Consider the following 21,900-nt stretch of genomic DNA (forward strand, 5'->3'; position numbering starts at 1 on the left):
CAAGAGTTGCTTGTCATTCAAAGCATTTCCCCTAATTCCAGACAACCTCTGCAGCAGTCCCTGACGTTCTTCCAGAAAAGCACTATAAACAAACACTAATTACCCTCGTTGCTGCACATGGAGAATAGAGGCACATTTTGCTGCTGGGGCAGCCCATGTTCCAGCTTCTGTCTCCAACTCCCCCCTCCCCTTCTCGCACTATCCGGGAAGTGCACAGGTGGCCGCACCACCCACCAGGCGGGTCTGTCTACATTCAAAGCTCTACCGGGAGGTGCGCCATTGGCCCGCGGGCAGCCTTACTTCGTCCTGCAGGTTACCGTAAGCCTCAGACTCCTCTCCCCCGCAGAAGCTGATACTGCAGCCTCTGCCTTTGGCACAAGCAGCCTGCGATCACTTAAAGCCACAGCCCTTCATTTATGAAAAACGAGAGGCAGACGCTGGACTGATCGATTGCCACTTAGTTAAATATCAGCTGGAACGGTGGAAAGAAAAACGGGCCCTCTCTGCATGGATAATGGAGTTATTTTTAGATTTGTGAGCCTTTTCCACTCCCCTCTCTAATTGAGGTCATTAGGTTATTACGCTTACTAATAGAAAAGGGAAACTTGCTCTTCCAAACCCATATACGAAATGAGGTTATGAACTAGGTGACGGGCAATGAATGAAAGGGGCTGTTTGTGACTTAGGATTTTAAATGACTTTACAAAATGAATGGTGCTTCCCTCCGAATTTAATTTGACCACATAGAACGTGGTCCAATGGTGTTTTTACAAAAAAAGTCTGAAGTACTGATTTGAGCATTGGAGATCACATGTATTTTTTTTTTTTTTTTTTTGAGGCAGAGTCTTACTGTGTTGCCCTGGCTAGAGCGAGTGCCGTGGCATCAGCCTAGCTCACAGCAACCTCAAACTCCTGGGCTCATGCGATCCTCCTGCCTCAGCCTCCTGAGTAGCTGGGACTACAGGCATGCGCCACCATGCCCGGCTAATTTTTTCTATATATTTTTAGTTGTCCAGATCATTTCTATTTTTTTCTTTCTTAAGTAGAGACGGAGTCTCGCTCTTGCTCAGGCTGGTCTCAAACTCCTGAGCTCAAACAATCCGCCGGCTTCGGCCTCCCAGAGTGCTAGGATTACAGGCGTGAGCCACCGCGCCCGGCCGATCACATGTATTTTTAACATTCACTTTGTATTTGTCTCTCAGTAAGAGCCAAGGAAGTGAGTGCTAAACACCAGCACTGTCTTGTGAACAGTTAACAGCGACTCGAATTTAAGAAACACTTTTTCACTGAGTACCTTTTGGCCTCAATGGTGTCCTAAATGCTCGACTTTAAAAAAAAAAAAATGTGGTATTAAGTTGTTCTGAAATCACAAATCAGTGAGTCTAAGTTTCAAAAATAAGTAATTGGTTTTCTAATATAGAAATTAAAGTTTGAGGAAAATCAGCCTGGATAATAATAAAAGAAAAACCTAAATATATACTTCTCTTAATCCCAGATTTAAGCCTTATTTTTATTTATTTAGTAATCTACGTCAAGTAAATATCAGCAAGTTTTGTCACTCAAGGCACAGGAAAAGCAGAAGACAGCTTTACTAAATACCCACAAGCAATTCCAAAGCACATTCAGTAAATTTACTTAAAATTCACTTTCCAACAGTAGCCAAATTGCTAATAGAAGGAAGAGACAGAAAGAAAATCAAATCACTCTTCAAATTTATGCAAACTAAAGGGAAGATGAAAAAATTAAAAATTATAGTTGGTATAATTTTGAAGCATAATTTTACGAAAAACCGTTATGTTCTATCACAAATATATACCGGGTGATATTTTTGCTTATTAAAAGGGTGTTGGGAACAGGGGATTTCAGTATGCACGTGGACATTTCCCCCAACCCCACCACACTCAACCTTCCTGTCCCCAATGCCTCAGAAGCCACTGACATCTTCCCACCTCTGTCAATCACAGCAACAAAACAAGAAAACCCTGAGGTCCTCCCTCATTCTTTGTCTAAATGGATTAACAATTAGTCAGTTCTTCCTTCACAATGTGTCTGAATCCACTGCACTTTTCCTACTAGTGCTACCTCCACTTTAGTCCCGATGTGCATCAACAGATTCCTGAACTATCAAAAACATCTCTTCACCTTTCAGAGAGCTACTCGATTATCATTCCATATTCTTTAAAAATTTTTTTAGAGACAGGGTCACACTGTCACCCAGGCTGGAGTGCAGTGGTTGAGTTCACTGTAGCCTTGAACTCCTGGGATCAAGTGATCCTCCTGTCTCAGCCTCCCAAGTAGCTGGGACTACAAGCAGCACATCGCACCAGGCCCAGCTTTCTTCTTTTCTTTTTTTTTTTTAGAGATGGGGTCTTGCTATATTGCCCAGGCTGGTCTCAAACTCCTGGCCTCAAATGATCCCCCTGCCTCAGCCTCCCAAAGTGCTGGGATTACAGGCATGAGCCACCACACCATATTGTTTGTACATGTAAACTCTTTTCCTCAAAAAGAGCCTCTCATTGAATGCATTAAAAAACAAACCGACAAAAAAACAACACACTTCCCTGTGTAGTTCCACGGACCTGAATCCTCCAGCTCCTGTGTAAGACTCCCAGCCTCTCTTCTGTCCAAGTCACATGTGCCACGCATGTCTCAACTCCACAATCTTGTCAATGTCACCCTCTCAGGAACGCCGGGCTTTCTTCACTGACCCACTGTGGAAACCTTCTGGGAATGCTAAATGCCAACTGTAGACACCATCCCTTCCCCCAAATGCCTAGAAAGAACATCTAGGCTTCTGGACTGGTTGGCAAGTTATTACTCAGAACCAATTAACCAAGCATTATTTCCACAGTAGATGTTATGAAAATACAAAAGAAATTTAAGATATGGTCCCTGCCTTCAAGGAGCCTGGGACCTAGGTGGAACTAAGACGTCCAGGCCCAATTCTTTGGTTAGCTATCAAAGCAGATGACCTCACCGGAGGGGAAGCAATACAGGAATACAATAATAAAAACCAAAGGCTTTAAATATGAAAAATGCTGACCACGATGCCTATACCATCATAGACACATCCTAAGTGTTAGTTTCTGCCTGATTCTCCCTGGTAGCTTGCCCTTCACAGGTATTGACCCTCAACTTATAGATGATAAAACACACTGTATCACTTAGACACTGATTTGATTTTTTTATTCAGCTGCTCCTAGATCAGTGTTTGTGTTTAAACTCTTAACAGTCCAGATGACACGTTTATTTAATTCTCTCTGTATCGTAACACACAGAATTCCACGCAACGTGAAAAAGGGAAAGGCGGGAATCTGAACAGAAAGATGTTTTATGTTCATGCATTAAATATATGAAGTGCTCCAAGAAAAAAAAAAAAATGGATTCACCATAATTTAATTAGGAGTCCCTGGGACACAGGCACTCAGTCTCTGGCCGTCGTCCCATCAGTGTGCCTGAATTTTGCTAGCTACTGAGCAGCATCGACAGCAGAGGAGATCTTGCAGAGAAGAGCCGCGTCAGACGGCTCAGCTGTGTGCTGTGTGACCTTCTCCCCACCGCGTACCCACACAGGGAACTGCTCAGTGCGTCCACCCTTTCCGTTGAGACAATTTTACTTACAGTAGACTGCTAACGTCATTCAAAACCCACCTTTGTTTAGGTACTACTTTAGGCTCGACTGCGCTTGCAAAAAAGACTTGGAGGCACTTTGAAGAATTAGTCAGAGGTTTGGGGGGTGACCTGGGTCCTGTTCAGGCTTACCTAGAAACCCATCTGTAGACCCTTTTCATGAATAAACTGGGATTACTACCATCGACATTGTCATTCACTGTGGCTGTCTGTGCAGAATACTGTTCCAATTATGCAAGCATAAACCAAGAATTAGAAGAAGTTAAAACTAACGTGGGTGTGTCCTTTGAGAAATAGTGATTGTGACATTGGTTTCTAGATACACGAGACATTTATTAGAACTTCTGCTACCTAATGTAATAATATGTCTACCACTGAAGTGGGTACGCTGAAGTTACTACATAGACTTGCAACAAAAGGACGAGTGATAATTCCAGGATGCCCTATAATCAGTCATTTTTACCCCAAATCTAATGCTCCAAAACCATTTAGAAAAAGTTAGCAATGATAAGATATATGTAAACATACACGTGATACTTAATTTATACATATATAAAAATACAAACATACAACATGCACGTGTACATATACATATATACATACGGTATACATACTTCTGTAATGGGTATGAGAAAACTAAAGGGTTAAGGGAATTTGTTTTAATTACTTAACTTTTGCCCTGGTTCCATCTTTCCTTTCTAATTGTTTTATAATAGTACCCGGTACACGTTAGGCAATCAGTAAATATTTGCTAGTTATAAAATGAGGAGAAAGATCACTTACATAAGGACTTTATCTTCATCTAATATCTGGCGTTCCTTCCACCTTCTCCACTCGCTTACTCGTTTACACATAGACCCTCTATCTACTATAGCTGCTAGGGTGGTTCCCTAAGAAAGAACCAGATGCAGATCCTGCCCTCAGTGAATCCTGCCCGTCTAAAAAACAAAACTGAGCACTTAACGGATCCCTCTAGTATAAAGTAGGGAATGAAAGAGAGGTATAAATGTTCCTGGAATCCAGAAGGTGGACAGGATATAGACCTAGAAGGCTCGGGAAAATCTTCATTAAAGGAGGGTGCTTTGGGGCTGTATTCAGTGGAGTCACAATTACAGGGCCTAAATTTAGCTATAAGGAAAAACTCACACCCAGTACAAGAGTCTTCAAAACTCATTAAGTTTGTCGGGCTGCAGATTGACGAAGCCTCTCTCAGTAGATCCAACCCAGCAACATTTTCCTCTAGGGTTGGCGTCCTCTTTCTCCAGCTGAGCACCTGCTAAAGGACTTGGCTTGGTTTAGGGGCCAGGCTGTATGTGGGCAAAGTATCTTTAAACACCAGGACTGCATAGAGTATGGAATGTTCATGCCACGAGAAGTGTTTAGAGACTGAGCGGACACCTGAAGGCAGGGCGCATTCCTATCCCTCCTCCAGAATCTACCCCTGGACCTTTGCTCACTGCGGGGCAGGAAAGGCGAGACTTCCTTCTTTATTTAATTTGCATTTTTTTTTTTATTTTAGTTGTTTGCGTGCTGAATCCACATAAGTTGAACCCAGGTGGTAATGCCAAGCTTCCGTACGACAGATCTGAGCATGCAGGTGTTAGGGGCAAGGGCAGTAGTCCAGCGATAGTATTTGAACAGAGGATGAAGAGGGTACAGGAAGTCTACAGCACCCTGTATCCTAGACCCTAGTTCAAGTCCTGGTTCTCCTCACGCTAGCTGTTTGATGACAGGCAAGTTACTTAATGATTCTCTGCCTCAATTTTCTTATTTGTAAATTCCAACTCATTGTGATTTTGGTGAGGACCTAATATGGTAAGTAAGACTATCTGGCACTTAGTAAATATTCAACAAATGAAGTTCCTCTTTAACATGCAGCTGGAGCGTCTGAGCAGTGGAGATGGCATTATAAAGGGCAGTTGGTGCCAAATTATAGAGAGTCCAAGTTATAAACCAGACTCTTCCAAAAAAATATAATGTGTGTCATGTAGGCAATTTTAAATTTCCTAGTAGCCACTTTGACAAAAAGTTAAAAAAGATAGTTAATTTTAATATTTTATTTAACACACATATATACAAAATGTCATTTTGATATAGTCAGCATAAAAATTGAGATATTTTGCAACTTTTTTTCATTCTAAGTTTGTGAAATTTTTGTGTATTTTACACTTGTTGCGTATCTGAATTCAGACTGATTACATTTCGAATGCTCAACAGCCTTGCAGTGGCCGCCATACTGGGCAGATCAGCTGTAGATAACGGAGAACCACTGAAGGTTCTCATCAGCAGGATGGAATGTTTTGGAAAGACAAAGCTGTTCTCTGTGCTTGGGGTGGATTATTGGGGGACAGAGTGCAAGCATAAAGACAGGTTACACAGTTACCATCATCACCATGGCTGCCATACTGGGCAGATCAGCTGTAGATAATGGAGAACCATTGATGGTTTTTATCAGCAGGATGGAACGCTTTGGAAAAACAAAGCTGTTCTCTGTGCTTGGGATGGATTATCGGGGGACAGAGTGAAAGCATAAAGACAGGTTACACAGTTACCATTGTCACCCAGAGGACAGTCATCCAGGGTCTGGACATAGGAGGGGCAAAGGCAGAAGAGGGGAAGAAACACTGTGGATGAGAATTCATTGATCTCAGGAGGAAGACAGAAGGAGAGAACAGCGTTGAAGATGGGGCTGTCAGGCTGGATATGGTAAGACAAAATAATTGGTTTATCTCTAAATACAAAAACTAACTGTTCCCTACATTTGATATTACATGGTTTCTGATTTAGCTTACTTGGTTATATAAACAAACTCTTGAGTTCCTTCCTTACAGATTAAAGAGAAATAAAAACACTGTGTACTATTGTAACTAAAAAACTAAATGTCTCTAACCTCCTTCTCCTAAAAAAAAAAAAAAACATATATATATATATATAGACAAAGCTGTAAAATATTCACCAGATATTCATCTGTCTACTATCCTGGTAGCTCCTCAAAGGCAAAAACCGCACCTAATTCACCTCTGCCTCCCCCTTCCTAAATAGGCAACCACATCACAGTAGGTGTATGAGATCAGTATGGGTTTGTTGGATTGAACTGAACCACAGAACCACCAAACTGAACCAGTTTTCTTCTTTTGAGATGTGATTTCTATCCGCCTTTAAAACAACTTTGATTACAAAATACCTACAGAGCTCAAGTTATGTTCTTATCCCAGTTTCCCCCTCAGATAATCAGAGTTTTTATTGCGATGTCAACAACATATGTTCACATACACTTGGTTTTCTCAATGAGTTTTAACCAGCTCCTGAATTAACATCCCTGTAGATTATCAGGAAAGAGGAAATGAACAAAGAAAATCTGCTTTGCTTTTGTTGGACCACAGATTATTTTAGGAATGGATGGAAATTGCAGGAAGAGTCCCCACATGTGATTCTGAAAGTTACCTCGAAACTGTTCTTTGACCTTTAATTAACCTCGTTTTTTCCAAAGCAGTAAACTAAGCATGATATAGAAAGCTACATATAATTAGACAAAAAATTAAGTGGAAAAAAAAGTTAATGCTAATTTAGGTGCAGAGGCAGATAAGAGTATAACAGGCCATTTATCTTTTTGCTATTGTCATTTTAAGCAAGAGACTCTAAGGGAAAAAAGGAAGAAAACGTTCCCATCTGAAACGTCTGGAGACCGAGTCAGGTATCAGGTGAGTTGAAACTGCGTAAATGACACCCTATCTTCCCAATCATTAACTTAAAGATAGTCACGAGGCCTGAGCATGAGCACTGTCCCCGTTTCCCCACCTCCCACCTGAGTGACAAAGACTGTTTTGAGGGCGCACATCCTCACCTCTGAGAGAAGATGCTGAATCACAACTGTCAATGCTTCGAACTTGGTATTGCCGCGGGAAAGAAGCTGCTTCAGCTGCAGGATAAATCCACTCTGGTTTTCACATTTGGTCTTATACTGAGCCAATTCAAGGGTTTTTTTGGAGGACAGTGCATCTGGAGACGTCTGCGTCTGGATACATAAACTTCTGGGATTCTTTTGCCTGCCCTTTTCAACTGCAAAAGGAATTAATGCAGGCACAGAGATACGTGATGTTAATTTTTACAATCACCACCACATGGGTTCAGAAACAACCAGATAAACCACAGAGAAGCATTTAAGTTATGTTCACATATGGGGCACATAGAGATGAGAACTGGAATTAATCAGAGATCTAGACGTCTGGAATTCACAAACACAGACGATGCCTTCAGTTCTGACTTTAAAAGATTTATATGGAGCAGAGAATCATGAGCACAAAACCAGTAGAGTTAGCAACCCAGAAACACAAAAATTGTGTGCAAAGTGATGTTCATTTCATAGTTTCTAGTTTTCCGGTTAAATTGGCAGAGGAACCTGACTGTGGCTAGTATCCTAACTATTCTGATCACAGATGCTGAAAGAAAACCACAAATGATTGGATTTGAAATGTTTTTCCCTCCTCCCTCCACATTTTCTACAAATGTCTCATCCTTTCCCTGAGGGCGGCCTGGTCATTACAGAGATTTATATTGCAAATGTGTCATTTTCCAATCTCTAATAAATCATCACATACATTGAAAATCTACTCACATTTTACCTCATCAAGTTTACTGTTAAGAGTGCTGTATGTCTGACTACACTACTCGATTTTCTATCAAACACAAACTTTGTTGGTTCTTTTTCTGACAGCAGTGATAATGCTTCTAAATATTTTTTTAAAAGCACATGCTAACACTCCAAATCCATCTAAGATGCCACACTGTGATTATTCTCTTCCTAATGCCATGGTGCCCAGGGAATTACTCTATTGTAAATGAAAAACTGTTCAGTTTTGGAACCATTCCAAATGTGTCAGGCACTTTAAATACCAAACAGAATTGGAAAAACAGGAAACAAACTGCTTAGCTTCTTGAAATAAACAAGTCAAATAATCAAAACATATCTAAATCTGGAGGAAAAAAAAAGACGCTAGAAACAAAAAAAAAAATCTTTCCTTATCCTAATAGGCTTTCTCTATGTCATCCACATTTTCTGGTAACAAACAAACCTAAGACAACTTTTTAAGCAATTAGTAATTATTTCCTTTAATTGTTCAGGGAGGGGCAAACTACTACAGTGTTTGCGTGAAGGAAAATAAACAAAGAAACCTCAGTATTCATGTTCCAAGAACCAGTGGAAAATTACACTCAATATACTCTAAGTTAAAATCAGAAAAAAAGGCTCTCACTTCCTATGGTTGCATTAGATGGTTAAACAACTCATTTGTATTAATACATGATAATTCTCAGTTCTACAATGACTAAGATATCCTTTACGTTCTCATTAATACTTGAAGAGGGGGGAAAGTATTTATCCACTCTTTATTATTAGCAATTATTAATAGTGGCTTATCAGTGACTGTCATTTCCATAGCATATGGAGAAAACCACCGAGTTAATACTGTTGTAATATTACAGTCCTGAAGGAAGAACTAATTATTAGAGTCACTTACTATATTAATGAAAAATAATCCATTGGACAACTTGTCAAATATCTGAGGTTAGTATTCCTTTATGTCATTTCCTAAGTGTTCTTAAAGATTATATTCATCACGTAACATCATAATTACATAGTGTTTTACTGTTCACAGAGCGTTCTCACTTTCCCTCTCTTGATCCTCCCAGGAACCCTGGATAGGGAAGTGGGGGGATCATGGATGTGGAGGTGCTTGCCCCAGTGTAGACAGCTTCTATGGGATAGATTCAGAGTCAGAACCCAGGCTTCTGATGTCATGGCACTGCCGTTCCCACATATTTTGGAAAGTGGATTAAGTAGACACACATTGTAAATAAAAAATATTTATGCAATAAGCTTAACAAAATGCCACTTTAATATATTCAAGCCCATTATAGCTCATTTAAATAAACCTACACATAAACATTTGTCATAATTTTATAAAAACACAACAAACTTAATTCTTTGACTATCTAGATTCTAGACAGTCCAAATTCTAGATTCTAGAATTTACCACAACATAGATATAAATTCATTCTTCTGATATCATTGCTGTATGTCCTATCAATACTTACTTTAAAATTTGATTGGTAATTGCTTTATCATTTTTTGAGGCCTGAATAACATTTGATTCTCATTCTAGAATGTCTATGATAATCAATGTTATTATTTAACACAAAATTAAGAGTTTTAAAACTGTCAGGTTATAACTATTTACAAAATCTGGGAGGTGAATCTTCTACGGTAATATTTTTGTAGAAAATATTCTTAGTTTTTTTCGTATAACAAAAATATTGCATAACACATATAAAACAATGTTTACTTTTTCAGGGAAGAGAATAGGAACCAGACAGATGAAGGATGTCCTAAGGCATTTTTTTATACCCTTTAACCATGGGGTAAATGTATTACCTATTTGAAAATTAAACATAAAATTAAAAAATAAAATTATTTTTAAAAGATGGTTAAAGTGAATTTTGAGCCCTTAAATCTTTAACAGCTATCCATCAAGAAAACATGTTCATCTGGAATTCTTCCTTGGGCGATCTAGAAAGGAATCTAAAGGTTACACAGGCTTTGCGACTACTCAGAGGAGGTTTACAGTTAAGAATAAAAGATCGCGTTGACGTATTCTTTTAAGATAACGTGTCTCCAAATTTCAACATAACAGCAAATAAGCAGGCAGACTTCCCTCTACCTGGAGCTGGCAAAGCGCGTGGTGACCTCCGTCTTCCGCTCCATATACTGTGCTCCCCAAGGCTAGAATCACACCACATGGCAGCCGGTGACCCAGTTTGCACACCCTTCCCTCTCTCCTCACTCCTGGCTCAAGTGAAGATCAGAGAGCATGCAAAAACCTCCAGTAATGCTCAAAGCCCTAAGGCTCATAAATACAGGAATTCGTTAATGCTGAAAAACCACGAGTTTTCCTTAAATCCTACAGGATTCATTATTTACGTGAAACTAGCATAATCCGAGCCAAACCTTGCACTTAGATGATGTTTATCGACATGTTACTGTTTTGATAATGCAGCTGTATTTACAAGTATAACATATTTTGTTTATCATGCCTATGCACAGGACACATTCTGATTTCAAAGGATCAATTTAATCGGAAACCTTAAAATTCAATGTTGACTTCTGCATCAACTCAGATTTCTCCCAACAAGATAATTAACCACCGTTCAGCTCTGACCCAGCCTTCCTGGGATTCACTCTAATGACACTGAAACCTCCATCAGGAAAACAAAGTCCTGAACCAAATGCATTGGCTTACCTGAAAAACAGCTGCATAGCATGGTTTGCTATCTTTGTTCTTTCTACTTAGAAACCTTGATTTAACAAAAATTTAAAACTAGCCCAGTGAACTCATTTATCATCTTCTTAAAGCAAGCAGTTGGGTAATGAGGCTCATTCTTCAGACTCAAGTCTCCCAGGCATATATAGTCAAGACCAAAGACAACTTTTGAGAACAAGGCTTAACCATTAAGACACGGACTAACCATCATCACACACTAGCAGCTACGGACACATTTATTCTAAGGCCAAACAAGCCATACCGTTACTGAATCTACTGGTTTTCCAAATTATTAAAATCAAGTCAGATAGAGGTAGGATCTACTAAGAGTTTGCCTTGGGTCCCATGAAACACAAAACTAAACCCAGAATTCAGTAACTAATGTTGTCTAATTTTTTGTGCACTCATTGACCTACTCATCAAATTTTTATCAAGACCTACCACGATGGCATTGCTGTAGTGTGGGCGGACCTGCCTTGGTGCCTTGGGGGGTGGCAGGGGAGGCATCACAGAGAAGATGGCGTTGCTTAGGGACACACGAAGACACCAAAGATCTCTGTTGACTCATGTTTCCCTGGTGTTAATCTCTTGCTGTTCAACTCTCAAATATCCACCTATCTGTATAAAGGTGACAGTCACCAGGTGGTATGTACTTTCCACTACATATTGCATTAAAGAGTAATGTCTGTAAGTTAATAAAATGTAGGCAATGAGCTCAGGGGCTGGTGAGGGGTCTCTGAATCTCTGCCAGCAGCCTGGACAGGTAGCCAATTCCCTTTTTTCCTGCCTTCATCTAAAGCTACATCCATAAAAGCCGTAACAGGGACACCTATACGCAGTTCTTTATGTTTCCTCAGCATTTGATGACAGGTGTTTACCCTGGGACACTTCACAAAAACAAAGCATTAAAATGGGAATTATTGGGAAATATGTTTTCGAGTAAGTATTTGGATATGAAACAATCACCCAAACGACTACTGCTCATTCCCTAAATGTCTATGGGATACCTTCCTAACAAATTGGTCCTTGCTCTCGAGGAACTTTCTAGATACTGGAATTGTGTACACAGTGTGGTGGGAGTATAGGCAGAGGGAGACCCAGATCCGGGCGGTCAAGAAGGGCTCCCGAGAGGCAGAGTCTGGGTGCACACTCGCACATTTGGCAGACAGGTGAGCAGACGGGCCCCCGCAGGGAAGGGAAGGCAGCAAACACAGGGACAGAGGGCACGAGGGCTCCCGGACGCCATCCATCACAACACAGTCGACGCTCCCGAAGCTGAAGTAAAAGCAAGCGATGGAAATGTAAACAGGGGCGAGAGCACGGGCACCGTGCAAGGTTTTGTCCTGTAGGAGGCAGGGAACAACCTGAGCTGGGCCTGGAGGTGCAGTGCAGGAAGCTGTGCAGAGGCAGAGAGGGCGGGAGGCCCAGGAAGGGAAACACTTGGGCCAGTGGCAGTGCAGCAGGCAGGGAAAGAGGACGGGGTTTGGGAGGTGGAAGAGGAGGACTGAGTGGCCACCTGGACCAGGAGGCATCCAGGAAACCACATCAAGAGGAGACTAGCTCAGGGAACAAGGGTGAGGGCAGAGGGAGGGAGGGGCCAGGCTGGGATGTGTTGAGGAAGGTGCAATGACATTCTCCAGCACTGCTCCTGATTACCCAAAAACAGTCTATTCTAAACTCACCTGCCTTCCAAGTGTAATCGCCCGCCGGGTCATTTTCCTGACGTCCTGAAGACTGCCCCCCCCACACAAGAGCATGAACACGCACACCTTCTAGTCATACCAATTAACGGTGAACTCGTGGTAACCTGTACAACCTTGCTCAAATATTTCCAGAAGCTATTATTCATGTCATCAATTATTAGTTTAAATTTGTATCAAGTTTTCTAGTGTTCCCTTCATTATGTGTTTACTCTAAAACAACAGTAATCATAATTTAGGAGGCACATAACTATCATAAATATTTTTCTATTTCTAGGGAGATGTGGCATTTATTGCACATGGAACAATTTAAGCTCAGCAAAGCACAGTGTTTAAATTTTTAAAATGACTCAAGCCTATTCTTGGTGGGAGAGAGGGGCTTTCAGACACCTTAGCACTGAAAATTTTACATTACTATATTGATAGGATGTGTGGCAATGACTTGTATTATATGTAAAAGGGTTTACTATTCTTTTTTTTTTTTTTTTCATTTTAAAAGCAGCTTAGAGAATAGAAGGCATATTTGTATACAAATTCCTGTTTAGGGTTAATCATGCTTGCCAAATTTTTCCTGAAATAACACCCAAACTTGACCTTAAATATTTTCCACATAGCCAGCAGGAAAAATGCTGATTTTTCATGCTTTCATGTACCCAGAACAGACTACCAACTACAAAGAGTAAATAAGAATTCACACATTCAGAAGGACTTTTAAGAAGTTATTGCCTCCCTCAGTTAGATGGACTTCTAAACAACCTAAAAGTCCATCTTAATATGTTAACTGTATGAATTGTTTCAGGCCTGAAAGAGCATGCCATAAAAATGAGACACACACACAAAAAAAATCTACAAGTAACAGAAGTTGAAATTAATGTTAAACATTCCGAAGATATGAAGATATTTTCATTTTAATCATGTAAAAAGCAAAAATTTCATTGAGAACCTGAATTTTAATTTTAAAAACCTGAATTTTTGTTTTAACTTAAATTAGGAAACAAGTATCTTGTGTTATGTTGTTCACACTGTATATGAAACAAATTGGATAGGTCTTTTCTTAGAGCACAGCACAAGGAAAAGGATAAGATTTAATATATCAAGTTCCCACTGATGGTAACAAAGTGCTGTTTTACAAGATGGCAGCCACTAATGCTGGTTTTTTTCCCCCTCTATTACATAAATTATAGTTTCTCTTCCAAAAATATTAAACACTAGCCTTCCTATAGACCTTCGTTTTTTGTTTTTGTCTTAATGATCATTTTCACTTATCAATTTTATCAGGTACCTAAAAGACTGCTCAGGATTACAAAGCCTGCTTATGTCGGCAGTTTTAAAAAAAATTTCAGTAATGACAACATGCACCAACAAAGTGTCCTTTTAAATTTAACACATAGAAGAATTCAGTACCAGGAATAGTATTCTGTCACCACTAGGCACTGATTCTAAATCAAGAAGAAAAAATCTGCATGGTCCTTCTCTTTGAAGTCATTGCCTCCAGTGCATTTATTATTTTATAATTTTAAATTCTGTCTCTTCTGTGATTTTTACATCCTAACCTGGAGCTCAGGTGCTGTCACTGCTGTGCCAATGAGGCTGTGCCCTGCGGGTCCCCAGCCCTCACTGCATTCTTGAAATCACTATTTTTGTTAACAGGGCCCCCAGTAAAGCAGCATGGCTGAATCAAGCAGACAAGCAACCTGACTGGGGAAAAAATCCCCAAAATGCACTAAAGTGGGTTAAAAAAAAAATAATCTCATTACCGTGTACTAAAGACAATAAAACTATCTTACAACACAAACAAAAGTTAAGGTATCCCATTAAAATATTTAACACTAGGAATATCTTTAACACAAACAATAAATAAAAAGAGAACCTCATTTTCAAAGTATTAACCAGTTAAGGAAAAACAATTTGAGAGAGAAGTGCCTAGAACTTGAGTCACCAGAGCAACAGGAAAAAGACAAGTCTCCCACCCAAAAGGAAGCTCTATTAGTCCTAATTTTTCCCAGAGCTATATAACCACCGATTTTTATAAAAAGGACCCTCGGGTGCTAAGATAACCCAAAGTATCACCTAAGACAAAAACAGAAAAATGACATTCAACATGAGATATATTTAAAATCACATTTGTTGTCTTTTTACCTAAGGAAACAAGTAATGTGCGATACGCTATTAATAAAGTATTATTTATAGCTCTGAAACATGCTTTAGAGCTAATAAAAGGTACCATTATATTTTATTTATAGTTATTCTCTACTGACCGAAACACAACTAGAATATTTCAATTGTCCTAGTTAAGTATTTACTATATATAGCTTGCCATATTCCCCTAGTGTGTTGTGATGAAAAACACTGCTGTACTTCCCACTCTGAATCCGACTCCAAACCATAATTGATGCTTTACTTTTCATTTTTGTGTGAGAGGAGATGTCACATTAAAACACAATTTAGTGCAGTTAAACTCTATCTGAAACCTGTCAGATTAAGAAGTACTGGCTATCTCTTTCAACATCGAACTTCTAAAGACTTATGAAAATAGTATGTAGTATGAATGAAAAGTCATTTAACCCCTCACTACCTTCTTCAATGGAATGCTATAACTAAGAAAGGACAGATTTTCATGTCATAGCAAACCTAGAGCTATAAGACCACCATAGCCACAGAAGCAGAGAGTCAATCTATGACAAAACGTTCTCAGCATAATACCACTCATAACAGCAGCTCTTAGTAAATGCTCATCAGTGTAGCAAGAGGCCAGGAAAATCTTCAAGACAGCTTGCAAGTAAGCCAAAGACACAACTCTGGATTCGTGGTAAGGTAAGAAAAAGGTGGTGGAAAGATACATCTCTCATCTGTTGTTCTTGATCTTGGTCCTTTTGATTTCTTCTGTATTCTACAAACGATTGAATCTTATCTTCTCACACACAAATTCTAATATAAGCCGGCCGTGGTGGCACGCGCCTGTAGTCCCAGCTAGTCGGGAGGCTGAGGTGGGAGGATGGCTTGAGCCCAGGAGTTGGAGGCCGCACTGAGCTATGATCATGCCACTGCACTCCAGCCTGAGTGACAGAGCAAGACCCAATCTCCAAAAAAAACCCCAAATCTAATACATATGCTTTTTTATGGAAGCTTTTTAAAATGGCTTCATTGACTTCTATATTTTGTAGTGTGAGAGAAACACAAGAGAAACTGAAGTTTATTTACTGTCACCTTAACAGTGCAATCTGTCCAGAAATGCATTAATAAAAATGTATAAAACCTGGCCGGGCGCGGTGGCTCACACCTGTAATCCTAGCACTCTGGGAGGCTGAGGCAGGCGGATTGTTTGAGCTCAGGAGTTCGAGACAAGCCTGAGCAAGAACGAGAACCCGTCTCTACTAAAAATAGAAAGAAATTAGCCAAACAACTAAAAATATATATATAAAAATTAGCTGGGCATGGTGGCGCGTGCCTGTAGTCCCAGCTACTCGGGAGACTGAGGCAGGAGGATCGCTCAAGCCCAGGAGTTTGAGGTTGCTGTGAGCTAGGCTGACACCACGGCACTCTGGCCCGGGCAAGAGAGTGAGACTGTCTCAAAAAAAAAAAAAAACAAAACATAAAAGCTACATCTCAAGTTGAGAACATTCCTTTCTCAATGTATTTTACAGCTGAAAATTAATTCATTTAAGAGATCAAAAATCCAACATTAAGACTTATGTCCAAAACAAAACTTAAAAGTTTAATTGAAATAATTACAAATAGGCAATCATTAATCCCCCAACCCAAAATTCACATAATAGACAAACACCAAGGCCTCTTGCAAGATTCAACTTGTTAAATTATATACTCCCCTCATTTATAAGAGGCTAATATCAGCTTCTGAGAAATAATTCTTTTGCCTTCTCTGTGGCAGACACTATAATAAGGTTCTTAACCCATCTTATACCTGCATACACAACAGAGATGAGAGAGGTCAGACACTCCATTTCCCAGACTCCCTTGCAGGTACAGATACCATGTGACAGAGATTTAGCCAATGAGATGTAAGCTTAAGTGGTCTGACACCACCCCTTTCCTCTCTCTTCTTCCTCCTTCCTGGAGCAGCCATTGCGAGTTCATGAGGCAACAGGCACAAGAAAAGGGCTAAGAAAATAGCAGAGCTGTAGAACCCTGACATTTCTGAGCCACTGAACATCAAAGCTGCCTCTCCTTAGTTGAAACAAACTACTTCTTAGGTAAAAGCTGTTATCTGCAGCTAGAAACAGTCCCACTTGACAGCATCAAAAGTGAGTACCAAATACAAGAACATAATGTGATGAATTTTATTCTAATTAAACAATTTATCCACATTCTGCCTGACTCTTACTGAATGAATACATAGTCAAATAGTCCTCTTTAGCGCTGCTTTAAGTAAATAGAAGTGTTTTATTCTAATAGTACTTCTGTCTTTCCTTAATACATATGTACATACATCCCTTCTTTTTGCTTTAGCTCAGCAGAAAGAATTCTGCTTCTCAGGGCAGTAAGTTGCCTTCACTTGAGTCCAGAAGAACAAATGGTATTCATCATTCATCACGGTAATTAATACAAGTCTCTCCGGCTTCACAGAAAAACTGAATTCTAAGTGGCAAGGAATATTTCTTAGAAAAGTCTTTTCTTCCCATCCCGTGGCTCATTATAAAACTGGAACTAACATGTTCTGGTAAAATTCTGAAACAGACTGAGCTTGATACTTTGGCAAGCCAGTGAAGTCATTTCTGGACTTCTTAGAAGATTCCTCCCTGATCCTGACATCTTCATCCACGCCTGACATCCTGCGACACCAGGCAGAACCGACAAACTCACTCCTTCTCCTCACCTCTATTTACAGAGGAAATGACACGCTGAACTCGACAACGCGCTTTGTCAGCAGGTGCCACCCAACAACAATATAGCAAAAGCACAGCACCCTGCACGTAGGTTCGATGGAAGGGCTTGCTCTGCCTGGGTCCCTGGGATTGCCGGCCCCTCCCTCGCACCACATTCTATTAACATGTGCAAAAATATTACAATTCTTTTGTTTCCTTGAAGGAACCCTCTCTTTCCCTCACCTCCAGGCTTTCGCACGTTGTTTTCTCTGTCTGGAACACTTTTTGTTTCTTGGCTAATTCTACATCTCCTGAGGATCCAACTTAAAAGGCACTTCTCCTGGAAGATGTGGATGAAGCTACCTCCACTGGCTAAGAGCTGCCGGGACACCTAGTCTTAAATGCAGGTCCTAGTCCCATCCCTGCCACTCGCTGTGTGCCTTGGGCAAGCGAATTCACCTCCCTAGGCCTTAGATGTCCTGGTGTAAAATAAGGTGGACTAGATCACCTCTATGTGCATTTTAGCTTAAAAAATTATGACTACAATCACATTTTTTAAAGATGTTTTAATATAAGTTCAGAAAATAAAATGTACCTAAAACATCACTATTAACTAAACCCTTGTGTCTTTTGCTTCAGCTGCCGGCCCTACCATGATGACTCGATGGTCTGTGTCTGTGTCCTTCTGTTAAGCCGTGGGCTGTGCAAAGGCAGGAGCCACGTGGGACACAGTCCTGCCTATAATTTCAGCACCCAGTACTGTGCCAGGCACACAGCGCCTGTCTAATTGATACTTCTTTGTCACATGAGTGAATTAATCTGTAATGCGAAGGACAGTTTAGAAGTAGGGAAAGGCACGTGGCACAGCCGGAGGGAGTATCAAACCCTTCGGATAGCCCAGTCAAAATCTTGGGTTGGATTATACAAAATTGTCAGTATTTGGTGGCTTTTTACTTCTAAGAAGAGCAATTTCAAATGCTTCAACCTGATAATGCTGGAATGAGGGCAGTAGCAATGGCTAAAAACAAAGATTTCAAAGGATGGAGTCTTAGATTCTTGCAACCAATTGGTTGTGGACAAATGAGGACAGACGATGATTCCAAGGTGACGGAGATCTGATGACCAGATATGGGAAAAACAAGGTGTCATGAAGAATAATAGGTAAGTCAGAAGTATTAACTGAATATAGGAGGTAAGGAACAGGAGAGAACAGATGAATTTCCAGGTAGAGTAACACATCCAGCGTTTTTTAATCTATAGCTAGAAAATTCACAGAACTTAAAGGCTAAGGGGAACTTGGAAATCATCTCATCCGATATCTTTATTTTGTAGCTCTGTGAGGTTGCGTGCACAAGGTCATTTAGTTACCAGCAGAACCAAGGCTGTGACCCAGGCCTCCTGGAATCCAGGTCACCACCACTGCCACCAAGGCAACCAACACCAGGTCCTTCGTTAGGAATCCAGACACAACTTAATACTTACAGTCCACTAGGTAAGAGTTACTGAAATGGCTTCAATATACATTTTATTGGAAGATTTCTCGGAACTTAAAACTATGCAATATGGATAAGCTCACAAAAGATTTCTTTTGGGGAAAGCAGAATTAAATGCTTTACGTAATTTTAAAATGCTTCCCACACACCAAATTCTTTCTCTATTGCTACTATTCTCTGGGTCTAACAGAATTACAGCAAAATTCACAACCGGGAAAATGTGTGAGCCGAAGATTCTAAACAGAGGTCCTAAGTTTTAATCCTGTCACTGCCACTTACTGTGTGCCTTGGGCAAGCTAATTCACTTCTCTGGGCCTCAGACTTCCTGGTGTAAAATAAGGTAGACTAGATCACTTCTGTGTGCACTCCAGCTCAAAAAAATGTGACTGCAATCAAATTTTTGAAAATATTTAATATAAATTCAGAAAATAAAAAGTACCTAAAACATCACTGTTAACTAAACTCTGATAATAAAAGTCTTGCTGTCTTTTGCTTAAGCCGTCTTGGAAAGCTATGTGCTTCACAAAAATACTACAAACCACCTAAAATGTCCACTACCAGAGGACCGGTTAAATAAATCATGCCTCACCCAACGACGGAATGTTACAAGACTTTTTTTTTTTTTTTTTTGATTGCGGTAGATAAACACACGTTACCATGAAAATCTAAGATACATTCACTTTTAAAAGTAAGGTGTGGAAGAATATATAGTATGCTTTCATTTCTGTTTAACAAAAAAAGGCTATAAAAGACCAACATAGGTTTACACATGATTAGAAAATTACAGGAAGGATCCACAAGCAGCTGAGAGGGCAGCTGCCTCCAGCGAGAGGGCAGGGAGCCCGGCTGGGAAAGAGGCTTACTTAGGATTCTACAACCCTCTATACTGTTTGATTTTTATTTTGAACTTGGAGCACGGATTACATTATTTAAAACAATAGTTAAAATGAAAAGCTACTTGGAGCTGCTTTAGATCATAAAAATTATTGCAAACATAGGGTACTCTTGTATTGCTCGTACACTCTTGTATTTTATTTTTTCAGGTTGGAAGAAGTACAGTGGCACCTGGGCTGGGAGAGGAAGGGCCACTGCTCTACCTGCAGCTGTGGGCTCGGACCGAGAGCCAAAGGCTGGCGAACTCAAGGGGCAGGTCAAGGGCGATTATGAAACATGAGAAAGAGGTGCTGGAGAGAGTGACAATTCTCCCACGGAGAAGGCAGATGCCTCCGGGAAAACTAAAAACAGTCAGCTGGGAAAAAAAAAAAAAAAAAAAAGAATCACCAGGGACAGAGAGGAGCCAAGTGAAAAACAAGACACGTAAGGGCTGATGTGCACACGAAACAGAAAAATAATTTATCCACATCCTCGTTAAACAATCCTACAGCAGTTAATACTAACCAGCCGGAAACAACTCTAACAGCAACCCAGTTATGTATTTCACAGAATAAAATCAACTCAGTTTGCCACAGTTGCAAATATCATCTAGAACAAGAGGTAGCAGTGTGAGCTGACCAAATCCCCTACGAGGGGGCAGGCAGGTTTGCACCCACCTGAAATACATCCTCCATCTATTTCCCTCTTGGGCACACAAAACAGAAAGCAGATATAAACATAAACATCAGAGGAAGTATTTTGTAATTGCAAACATTTTTACTACGAAGATGAGAAAACTAAGTTCGTGATCCACTTACTACGTCTCCACAATCATCAGGATGTTTTATTTCAGAAGTGTTTAGACTAGAGGAATCTTATTAAAACAGCCTGTCAAAATCTCAATGAGAAACCATATGATGGAAAACTAGAGAAACCTTCCCATCTCCTTTTGTAAGGGAAAGAGAAATATTTTTCTTAATTTACCCAAGTCCTATCTCCAAAATCAACTCAAGCAAAATGGAATTTGACAGGTGTTGATTTTCACAGATTTGGTTAGTGACAGAGCAGAGAGCACCCAGGCGACAATTCCATAAACACACCAGAACACAGCCTGCTTGCACACGTTAAAGTATCATGCACCCAAGTGCTGAAACACAAGAGAAAACTGCTTACTTTTACAAATGAAGCTCAGTTCTCTCATTAGAGAGTGCTTTATTTCCCTTTCACCAATTATCTGTCTCCTTAGAAAATCTGAAAAACATCTGCAAGTTAATCAAGATGCCCCCACGTCCCCCAAACCCGTGCAACACTAAACAGAGATCTGTGCAAGACAAACCTGTATGGAAAATAACAGTGCTTTTCCTAAACCCCGAAGGAAGTCGAAGATTCCGAAGCAGTCCTTTGGCAGTCAGCCGTACGTGAATGGTGGATAAGGAGAATTTGGGAGACAACAACATGTCTTCAGAGGAGGTGGGAAGATTGCACAGAAGAGGCAGCCTCCACGGACCATCACATACTGTCTTTTTAAACTCAGGACTCTCCAAGGCCAAGAAACACAGCAAGAGGAAACATGCCTACGGAGCAAATGTCATTCCACCAACAGACGCGCAAAAGGGGAAAAAAAAAAACAAACCCAGAGCTATCCAAGTGTTTCTGGCTTCCGTTCCCACTCCCAGATGTTGCCAAAACAATGCTCTTCCTCTGCATGAAATCTCCTCTTAGCAAATCCAGAAGTGAGCAGCCTCTGAATTACATCACACCGTACATGCTTATGTTATGGTTTTCATCAGAGATGGTGAAGGGAGGGGAGAGTGGGTGGTCTCTGGGGTTTTATGTAACAACCAATAATGTCACAGAGCCCGTAAGACTTGAAAGATCATTAAGGGAAATTAACTACTTCGAGTGCCTGATGGTAACTTAGTAATTAGAAAAAAAAATAAGATTCCATTAAACTGTGTCCTGATTTTAAAATTTTTAATTACTTATATTCATGCTAATAACGTGAGCATTTTTCCATCAGATGTTTTGCATGTAAACCAATATGTGAACCTGATACCTTGAATCA

General features: G+C 40.2%; 1 protein-coding gene across 3 annotated transcripts in view; it reads right to left on the minus strand.

The window, feature by feature from the left end:
* Positions 1-21,658, minus strand: part of MTUS1 (microtubule associated tumor suppressor 1) — a 44,411-nt gene extending 22,753 nt beyond the window's left edge. Inside the window, exons 1-2 of one of the 3 annotated variants that reach the window (XM_012663004.1) lie at positions 21,172-21,658; positions 7,475-7,689 (exon numbers count right to left, since the gene is read on the minus strand). In XM_012663004.1, the coding sequence (XP_012518458.1) occupies positions 7,475-7,689; positions 21,172-21,292 (336 nt within the window). In that variant the 5' untranslated portion in view covers positions 21,293-21,658. Of the gene's footprint in view, positions 1-103; positions 321-7,474; positions 7,690-21,171 lie in introns of those variants that run through there. The other 2 variants (XM_012663005.1, XM_012663006.1) reach the window with 2 other exon arrangements.
* Positions 21,659-21,900: the final 242 nt, after the last annotated feature.

The sequence above is a fragment of the Propithecus coquereli genome, unplaced genomic scaffold, assembly GCF_000956105.1.
Source record: "Propithecus coquereli isolate 6110/MARCELLA unplaced genomic scaffold, Pcoq_1.0 Scaffold79, whole genome shotgun sequence".
NCBI lineage: Eukaryota > Metazoa > Chordata > Mammalia > Primates > Indriidae > Propithecus > Propithecus coquereli.